This window comes from Dinoponera quadriceps, unplaced genomic scaffold, assembly GCF_001313825.1.
Source record: "Dinoponera quadriceps isolate SergipeBrazil2010 unplaced genomic scaffold, ASM131382v1 scaffold458, whole genome shotgun sequence".
Classification (NCBI taxonomy): domain Eukaryota; kingdom Metazoa; phylum Arthropoda; class Insecta; order Hymenoptera; family Formicidae; genus Dinoponera; species Dinoponera quadriceps.
In genome coordinates, this window is record NW_014554796.1 from 1,943,308 (window position 1) to 1,954,118 (window position 10,811).

At 37.7% G+C, this 10,811-nt stretch overlaps 1 protein-coding gene across 2 annotated transcripts in view; it reads right to left on the reverse strand.

Annotated features, from left to right (window-relative positions):
- Positions 1-273: 273 nt before the first annotated feature.
- Positions 274-10,811, reverse strand: part of LOC106741959 (serine/threonine-protein kinase 17A-like) — an 11,573-nt gene continuing 1,035 nt past the window's right edge. The window contains exons 1-6 of one of the 2 annotated variants that reach the window (XM_014614452.1): positions 10,531-10,766; positions 7,888-8,100; positions 4,012-4,150; positions 3,113-3,239; positions 2,564-2,792; positions 274-1,636 (exon numbers count right to left, since the gene is read on the reverse strand). In XM_014614452.1, coding sequence (XP_014469938.1) covers positions 502-1,636; positions 2,564-2,792; positions 3,113-3,239; positions 4,012-4,150; positions 7,888-8,087 — 1,830 coding nt within the window. In that variant the 5' untranslated portion in view covers positions 8,088-8,100; positions 10,531-10,766 and the 3' untranslated portion in view covers positions 274-501. Of the gene's footprint in view, positions 1,637-2,563; positions 2,793-3,112; positions 3,240-4,011; positions 4,151-7,887; positions 8,101-10,530; positions 10,767-10,811 lie in introns of those variants that run through there. The other variant, XM_014614451.1, reaches the window with a different exon arrangement.

Sequence of the window (10,811 nt, forward strand, 5' to 3'; positions counted from 1 at the left end):
TGGGTAATGCTAATGCCGGCGGTACCGTAACTTTCAACCCTCATAACTCGAAAAGTACTGATTAAAAAAACGTTTCATTATAGCGTTTTGGAAAGCTCTCGAGGTAAGCTACAAGAATATGCATTGAAAAATGGGGGTTTCCATTTAAGAAATTAAAGGTGACCTTCACGTGATCTTCAAACGACTATCCAAAGTCAAACCAATGACACCATCTTATGTGCCCCTCGAAGTCACAAAACTTTTGTCTGAAGCATTTTTCTTTAAAATGTCGCGTTTACGAAAAAATCGGGTGAGACGGGTAGTCTGGGACACCCTGTATATATATATATATCCGAAAGTAAGATTGAGTTCAATAAACAGTTATATATATATATAACTGTTTATTAAACTCAACCTTACTTTCGGATCTTTTGAATCCCACCGCCATCGTTCTCGCGTATCATCTGGCATCGAGAATACCCGAAACACATATATAGCGTATATACGTATATTTATAGAATCTTACGAGGCATCGTGCTGCACCTGAAACCGACGGATCCGTGCCTGCACAGATTCGCATTGCACTTCGCAGTACCTGGTATACCGGCCGGTTCGGACAGGCTCTCTGATGACCACCAGGTTGCCACCTCGCTCTCGAAGCGTCTCGAGACCAGCGGTCGTTGTTGTCGTCGTCGTCGTCGTCGAAGTCTTTGCCGTCGTTGAAGGTATTGTCGTCGTCGGAATCTTCGCGCTGGACTTCGTCTCCGACGTGAAACGGCTGAGGGCTTTGCTGACGATGCCGTTGCATTCACGCGGCCATGCTCTGCTGTTACGATGTTGTCTCTGCTCCCATCTGTCGGCATCTGTCGATTCGGCCGAAAACGGAAAAGTCGCTCTGCCTTGATTCTTACTATATAAAATGAAGTCCAAAGAGTCGTCCGAGTAGATGCTGCTGCGGTCGCTCGAGCTGTCGGTCGAGATCTCGGAGACGGTATCACTGCCGCTGTCGCTACATTGTTGCTCTTCGCCAAGGATAAATACGGGCGTACATTTGAACACTTCGCCAGCTGGGCCAGTCGTGTGAGTGGCGGTGGTACGAAGCTGAGCGCCGTCGGTACTACCGATGGCACCACTATTGGCGGTGGCAACTACCGCGTTCGTACTTTCGTCCCCGCTTGCAGTCGCGTCCGGCATCATCGGCTCGATAATGACAATCTCCGTGGCGGAAAACTTACGCGCCAGCAAGTCCATGTTTCTTTTGAAGGTGTCCCTGCGGTCCGAGCTCAGGCCGCAGAACCTAATGGGCTTAGGCAATGACTTGGACGGCGACTTAGGAGGCTTCGCGTAGAAGGAAGCAGCACGATTCATCGCTTGCTTGGAATCCGCACTATGGCCGCTCAAGCTAGATGAATGTCGCTTTTCAGCGTCGCTCTTCGGTGTCGACGACGCGCTCGTTGTGAACGTTTGGCTGTTAGTGATGGTAAGTTTCTGAGAGGACAAAGAGAGCGGAAAGTCTGGTCGCGAAGTTGCCATGGGCAAGTTTGCGCTAGAATTATAGTCATTCGACGAGGTGGAACATGTGGACAACGGCGCCGGCAGTTGTTCGAACTTGCTGAACCAGGGATGCTGGAGACATTCGGTCACCGTCAGGCGTTCACTGCAAACAGACAACGGTTACTCGCTACAAAAGCTTGCTATGTTTTACATGCGATACATATTCTCGCGCGCAATAGTTCTATCCTGTGTCAACACATTTACGATCACGTTGGAACGTGCAAAAGAAATTCCGACAACTCATCCGCTGTTTTCGTACGGCTCTCTTAAACAAATATATATTTTGACATATATAGCCTACTTTTCGTAAACGACCCATACTTTCGACGTCTTCATTAACTCGCGAGCGAGAGACAAGGGATTAAAAGACTCGTCGCATAATGATCTCTGCGAGCAGCCGGTGTATTATCAATGGTGGCTACTGTCGTCCCACTGAAACGTCTTCCTATGGCTCATATCGTGCGTATATTACCGCCGCACAAGCTGTCTATAAAGTTTGTCTTCTATATTTCGGACCAGTTTCCAAAAAATCGTCACTTCCCCATTTGAAAAATCCTAAAAAAAAAATGTTCGAGGTGTTCGTCTTTTTAAATTCTTAGTTATCAGGACGTTATGCTTGGGAAGGCCTCCCCCCGCGACCGTCTCCGTAGGCGCCAGACGCACAAAAATTTGAGATCTTAAAAAAGTCGATTTTCAGTCTGAATAGCCGATTCTTTCACTCAGAACTGGAAGTTAAAAATATTACCATTCAACAGAATGGCACCCGATTTATTTATCAAAATTTTAGGGATTTTTGATAAAAAACCATTCCTCACATTTTTAAATGGTTGACGCGGGTCGGGATATTCTGTATATAGATTGTATATACATAATATATAATACTGCGGTGAAAAGTTTAATTAATTTTTTTATATGAATTATTATTTTGGCCCAATTAATCACGAACGTTGCGGCAACATTAATTTATTTTTGCTATATACTGCCGCCTGTTGCCAGTTTTAGGCTTGAGGTTCATTATAGAATTATTTACTTCGGATCCTTAACCATGAGTTTGCGCATGATATCTCGCGCCTCTTCAGAGACGTCCTCAAAGAGATCATCCGGGAAGTCCAGTCGACATCTACTGATATTGCAGAACGTCTCTTGCTTAGTATCGCCGCCAAATGGCGAGCATCCCGTTAATAGCACGTAGAACAGTACACCGACGGACCACATGTCGGTCGCGAGGCTGATTGGCTCGTAATTCAGAACCTCTGGAGCTGGAATACACATAGGAGACGAACGAATTATGGCGTGTAGGTATGTGCCTCCTCTTGCTTCTACCAGGTACATTAAACCCTAGTGCCCCCAGTGCGTAAATCGCGGTAATTAAATTCGAGAAAAATAACGGCATTTCTCTCGGGAAATGCGGTTTCTTTGCTCATCAATAATAAAAATAAAATATATATAACGCCTTATGTTTCATTTGACACTAATCACCTTTTCATGTACTGGGGCATATTGTGTATAAAAAAATTGTGACGCGTTTCTTTCGGAGAGTCGAAAAAATGAATAATAATTGTGAAAAGACGATACTCACCGATATAATCGGGCGTGCCCAAGATCTCTCGAATGTCTACTCCATGACTGATGTATCGCGATATGCCGAAATCGCACAATTTTACGTCGCAGTCCGGGAACTTCCCGGTAAGTACTAAATTCTGGGGCTGAAACATTAACAGAAGAGAAATGAAATGAGGCACACAGTTTTCTGTTATTAACACATTCCCTGCCACGTGAGTATACTTAAAAAAAAAAAAAAAAAAAAAAACCAAATTTATGTGCTCCTCCATCGTTTCATTTCATTTATATATTTATTATTCATCTACGAGGCGAACTCTTCTTTAAAGTAATGAAAAGAATATAAAAATAAAGGCAAATTAACTAACAGTTTTAAAATTCCAATTATGTTGTTTGATGACGATGCTAAATGATTTACAAAAGAAAAAGATAAGTCATTCACATGAATCCACTAAATCAATAATGTAATGTAGACAGAACGGTCTATTTGAAAATATTAATCATGAAGATGAAAAATAATCACATTTATGCAACGTTCGATATGCGAATACAGTGATGATGAGATTATCCTCATCTGATTCGAGCAACACATGAGCGGTCGAAATAAGAGAACGTTACGAACTGGTCTTAGGAATAAAAATAAAATTCAGTGTGCAAAGGTTTTTGCGAAAGCAGAAATATTTTTTAATTGATTTAAAATGAATCGTGATAAATAGTTTTTCCGACATGCACTTCTTCAATACTTCGATATGAAGAAAAGCGCATCGATTGATTTTTGAAACTTATAGTGAACAAGTTCCATCAGAAAAAACATGTAGAGTGGTTTCAACATTCAGATGTGGCGACTTAAATGTGGAAGACAAAGAACGTTCCGGACAATTGAAAAAGATGTTGAATTTCAATTATTCAAAAACTTACCTTGATATCGAGGTGAGCTACATTCAAGGAATGCAAGAAAGCTATCCCGTCCAAAATTTGCTTTAGTAATCTAGCGACTTGCCGTTCTTCCGGAACTTCGTCTCGGTCGAGTATCATTTGTAATTCGCCGCCGGGTGCCCTGTAGCGATAAGAATTTACCTTTGTCATTCGCGATTTGCACAATATTTATATTTCATAGCATACGTATTATTCTTCTTCTTTATTTTCATGTTTTTATTTTCTCGCGCGCTCGTGTGTGTGTGCAACGGTACGGTATAAATTTATTTAAATCAATTCTGCACTTCGTCAAAACAGTGGTGTTCAGTTCAATTTCGAATTTGGACAAATACTGCAATTTCGCGACTGATATGTATATGCGACGTATATACGAGAAGATCAATTGAAAAGTTTCTGGCCAAGAAAGAGACTTGGTCTACAGTTCAATTGTAGTCCGACTGATGACACAAACGTCTGAATTTTTAGGTAATTCTGAGACATCTAGTTCTTCTATGAGAGTTTCCACAATTGAACAGCTGTTACAGCTTTTTTGTCGAGGGGGTCGAGCTGTGATAAAATTCCTCCATTTGAAAGGAAAAAATCGTCAATCGAAATCAAAGCCGAGTTAAAAACACGATATATGTCGACAAAACCTTTCTCCTTCGTTTTACATAGTAAAAACGTTACTGAGTTTCGTAAACGTAATCGCATTTTTGACGAAGGACACTCAGAATGCCCAAAGACCAAGTAACAATCGATGAAAATATATTGATTTGGTTTATCAAGTCGTGATGAACGATCCACCAATTGACTCCGAACGAGAGAGTAGAGGCTGCTAGCACTTTATCTGAACGTCGGGCACATCGTCCTACACACGAACATTTAGATATGAGGAAGTTGAGTGGGTGATTGTGTCTGCTACTAACCAAAATGGATAAAAAACGTATTCAACTGGACACGTTTCGGAATTGTATCTTGAGCGCAATGAAAACGATTTTTTGATTTTAACGTTTTGTAACTATTGACTTGAGACTTAGGTTCAGAGGAGGTCTTTTAAAATGGTCTCCCTGTGTATGTGTGTGTGTGTGTGTGTATTTATAGGTGTTCCAAACTAATCTCCGTTCCCGCAGTGTGTGCAAGTAGAACGAATGAAACGGGTGAGCAGAAAAATCATGTACCATTTTATAAAATTCGCAATAGTTAGTGAAGAATTAATTAATTTGTCTGAGCTAATGAACGTAATCGGGAAAGGGTAGATCGGGTATTGTATAAAGAAAACTTGGCTTACTTCTGAAAATCTCCTACTAGCAACGATGAACATCAACTGATTTCTTGAAAGGCAAAGAAACGTAGCGAGCGACATGCGAGGTTGCTAGAGAATATCTTCAGAAGTAAGTCATTTTTTTAAACAGAACCCAGCCTACCTTTTTTCGTGCACTCATTAGTTCAGACAAAATAATTCATTCCTCACTAACTAATGCGAATTTTGCAAAATAGTACATGAATGATTTTTCTGTTCAATTTCACCCGCGCTCTACTTGCATACCACCGAAATTAGTTTTGGCCATTACCCTACCCTACGAGGGTAGTTTGAAAAGGTCTCGGCTTGACAAAGAAAACACGCGATTTTGAACCATTTTTTTTTAATTTTTCAACATAGTGCCTTTTTAACTCTTATACATTAAAACCAACGAGATTCTAACTTTTTTTTTTATACCTTCAATATAAAATACAATTTCTCGAATTTTGCAAAATATGCATGTTTTAGCGATAACCTCCGTGTATTTGAAATGAATCTTTTTCCAACGAGTCATTTCTTCAGATTCGCGAATAGGAAAAAGTCACATTGAGGGTTAAATCTGGTGGTGAGTACGGTGAGTGCGTGTGACAGCAATTCGATGCGCAATTTATATGGAACTTTGCGACTACAATAGAAGAAGTTCGAGCGTGAGGTGTATTGTGGTGATGGAAAAGCATTTTTTTCTTTGCCAAATGTAGACGTTTGTGCTTAATAACATCGCATTAAATTGCTCCAGCAATGCTGCATAATACAATCGCAAAGACTGAATTGCATTCAAAGAAGGTCTGTGCTGTGTGGTGGGATTGAAGGAAGGTTATCCTGTACTACAAGCTGCTACCATCAAACCAAACTATTGATTCTATTAAATACTGCTCTGCAATTAGCCAAACTAGGAAGGAAGGAATTGACAGGAAGAGGCAGAAGTTGATCAATAGAAAGGACATTGTGTTTCATCATGACAACGCTAGACTACACATTTCCATGGAAACTTGAAAAAAATTGTTGCTTCTTGGCTGGGATGTGCATCCATTAAATATAATCCAGATCTTGCACCTTCAGGCAGATTATTTGTTTAGAGCTTTGCAGAACTCTCTCTCTCTCTCTCTCTCTCTCTCTCTTTCTCTCTCTCTCTCTTTCTCTCTTAATGATGTAAATTTATCAAATTTGAACTCCTGTGAAAATCACTTGGATCAGTTTTTGCACTAACAAGTCCTTGGAATTCTACAAGAGAGGAATTTTTCAGCTACCAGAAAGATAGAAGAAGATCATCGATTCGAAATGGCACACATATAATTGATTGAACTTATTTCCGAATATGCAAATAAATAATTTCAAAAACATTAAAAAACAGGACGAATATATCTTACAACTTAATAATTGTGCATTCCGCATACGTAGAATTATAAAAATAATGAAATCCACTCTTGGCCAACGTGTACGTTTTCCTTTAATAAATATATCTTATTAAAATATATTAAAATATTTCTTAATAACGAAAAGAAAGCAAGATTGATACAACTTTATTTTTAATTACATCGATATATACATCGTATTTATCGTATTTTATAAATGTACGACGTACATGTTGTTGCTCGACGGAAACCGCGAGAAGGTGGTGGTTTCTTCCGTCATGAAATGTTATCAATTGTTAAGAACTTATAAAAATATATAATTACAAACTAATTTTAATTACAAATTAATATAATTTTACAATTGTAATTCATACATTGCATATATTTAAATATTAATATAATTATATTGAATACTGAGCGTAGCGTAGCAGAGCACGGCATTGCACTAGAAGTCCGGCGGTTTTCTTCCTCATCAGGAGCTTTCCGCTATTTTTTTTCTTCCGCTCAGTCTTCTTCCGCTCGGGACGAAATACTTATAAAATAAGACGTTTACCCCTCGGCGCATTAATCCCCGATACTCTGATACCGTGCGCAGAAGGCGCAACTTAACATCTTAGAGAGAGAGAGAGAGAGAGAGAGAGAGAGAGAGAGAGAGAGAGAGAGAGAGNGAGAGAGAGAGAGAGAGAGAGAGAATCCTCCTGGGGAGTTCACTCTATGTGACGCTCATCGACAGAGGTCACGTCACAAATTATTTTTATTATTATAGTATATTATTATTATGGTTATTATTATATATAGTATATTATTGTCCACTTAATACCGTACAACTTTTTTTTTGTAAATACAATATTTCCTAATATTTCTAAAAAATGAGGAAGATATTTAAAGTGGAAAAAATTATTGATCTACCCTATATATATATTACTTATAATTAAATCATAAGTTCACGCTTCGTCCTACTTTTTAAACAATCAGCAGGGATTATGACACTTAGAAAGTAATACGGCTACACACACACACGAGTGGCAATGGTTGGTAGTTTCATTATTCTATCTCCTTTAACTTAGCGCGAACAATTTATCAATACTTACACGAATGAAATGATCCGTTATCATATAAAATACGTTTGATAATAGGCAAATTGATAAAATTCTCATTCGAATTGGAGCTATCTCGGGAGGAAGATAAAGGCACACACTGATAACCACTAATTTCTTCATTACTTACAGTTCCAGCACGAGCACCATCTCAGTGTTGGTCTCAAAGACCTGGTGGAGGGAAACAAGACGACAACAATGGGCTGTGGCATCCAGTACCGCGACCTCGTGAAGCGCTTCCGCTCTGAGCTCTTGCGCGCGTCGTCGCTTTCTTAGGAACTTGGCGGCCCACTGCCTGCCACTGGATCTCTCACGGCATCTCCTGACCATTGCGTATTTACCTCTGAAATACATACATTGTCAATATACGCGTGTGCGACGACAGAAGAAAATGAATAAAAATATAGCGTAGTGATGTGTTGACGAAAATCTCTTCACATACATGAAGGGAATTTTATACAGTTTTTTTTCCCAACAATTATGTCATACCACGAGAGGAGGTCTATTAGGTTGGATAGCGGTCTATGATGGCAGGAAGGAGGGTAGTCAAGAACGCTATATTAGATAGTATAACTTGTAAATATATGGATGCGCACATGATTACTTGCATTTTATTTGCCTTTACATTTGGTGAAAATTTTTATGTTTTCATATATGCTTTTATGTTAATAATCAAAATGTTAATTTTTTTAAATATTTATTCTCTTAACCGTCCGTTAGTCGCAATATTTTTCACATGAATGGTATTGCGTTGTATCTCACAGATATACTAATTTTACCATTAATTTCTTCTTCCGCTTCTTGAGACAATTTTTCTTTCATTAACACTTAGCTAATAGACCACTGAGCACTAAAGTACATAAAAAGCAGTACAAAACAACGAGAACAAAAAAACAAATTGACGAAGGCAAGTTCGAGGCCTTGAGATCATATTATAATATAACAATATAATAAAGCGATATCTTTTGTCTGAATATCTATTAAATACACTTGCGATTAGGATTGGATAAGTTAATTTTTTTGTTAACTAAGTTAATTGCTTATAAATCAACTAATCAGTTTAAGATTAGGAAAGCCTATAAGAGTCGAACACCAAAGTGTTGATGTGTTAGAAAAAGAAAGTCATGTATTTAAATGAATCATATAAATAAGTGGAGATCAAACATTTGGATTTTTTAGACTCTTATCAATGTAAAATTATTCAATATAAAATATAATTATATATAATGAAACTATATATAAATTTCCAGTTCTCATTTATCTACAATATATATTGGAAAAGTTTATCAGCCACGTAAGATACAGTAAAGTTCATGGCTTACTGCATGCAATATGCAGCTGGATGTTCCTAATTTCGTCTGTGAAAGATCCCGGATTGAATGTCAATTCTTCATTTAATTCATTATTTCACTTTGCTACTTTTGAGTAACATAAAAGGTCGTTTCAATCATTAGTGAATTAGACCAGCATAAATCAGTGGAATCAGTGGACTATGACAGCAGGAATTATTTTGAATATTCGATAAAACGAAGGATTTTTTTATTAACAAGCTGTGTGATAAATTTAATATAAATTACAATTAAAATTAATTAATGTTTATGTTAACACACATGTAAATAAAAAGATATGAAATATGTATTCATATACTAACATATGTGAAACATATGGAGACAAATAAAACAAGGGAAAGCTTTTTGTAAACAAAAATTCGCAATATTCCTACATAATATATTTATAAATATATTTACAACAATATAAATAAGTCATATATGTATAAAGCTATGCATTCATATGTTATATAACAACACTATTGTATATATATTCTAGACTAAAATATTGTATTTGTATTCATACCTTGAGTATTTGTGAAATTATTGTAAATTTGCATTTGTTTGCATTTAGCTTTTTCTTATTTTTATACATCTTCATATGCTTTCCAATGTTTACTTATTCGAACGAAAAACCTTCTTGCATTCTTATATGTAATATTACTGGATAATTGCAGTAACAATACATTATTGCAAATTCATTACATGGCAATATTGCTATAATATTTTTATTGCAATCTTCCAAAAAGCGGATATTTTAATGTTGCCGCAATCTCGCGGCAACACTTCGCAATATATTTGTAACATTACAATCTTGTAATTAAACATGTCTACAATGTGCCTGTGCTGTATGGGTTAATCTCCGATTGTTGACTCCGCTTATCGCGACATCGAAAACTCTACTACGTGTGACATTGCGTCAAATGTATTCCCGGAGCAGAAATGATATATTTTTCTCATCAGCCTTTCTTCTTGCATTGCGCATATCTACCATACCGATTACTTTCTACGTAGCACCTCACTATAATTTTCTATATTTCAATATTTTATCGGCACAATTATAATTAATATTATTGTGCATGGATTAATGCATTAAAAAACAACCAACCACATTGGTGTTTTCTTTCGAACTATTGGACAGGTCCCGTTGGTTCTCGTATAATTTTATCAAACATACATTTTGTTTTTCTTTTTTTCATCGACAATGTTCTATTTCTGTTTTACATTTATCTGCCACGTTCTACTCTTGAAAAAAATTTGTTGGGACTACATGAATCCTATACTTCTGAAATAATTCACAATTAAGTCAGTGGATAGTGTTATCACTACTAATTTTACGTAACATCTCTCTCTCTCCGTGTGATATCTATACGCCATATTATTCTATGCTTTGCTAATGTTAAACAAATATCCAATAACCCGGTGACCAAATATTGCGTACTCACACTCATGGTACGGCACGTGACGTCATGATCGCATGAAGATAAAAAGTAGAACTCGGTATTCTCTAGCCATATTCGTACGAGAGTAAATAGATCGATGGAGCGCGCGGAAGATGTTGAGATCAACCTTTCAGGAGGTCATCGAAGGAAGTCGCCCTAGCGGTCGGAAGCCTAGCTTTCCGTTACAATCGAAGACAAAGACCAGCAGCAGAAGAAAAGAGAGTGGCGAGTCCGGCAGAGGAAACGTGCGACGTACGTACATGCGCGATAGAGCGGGCGGGGGG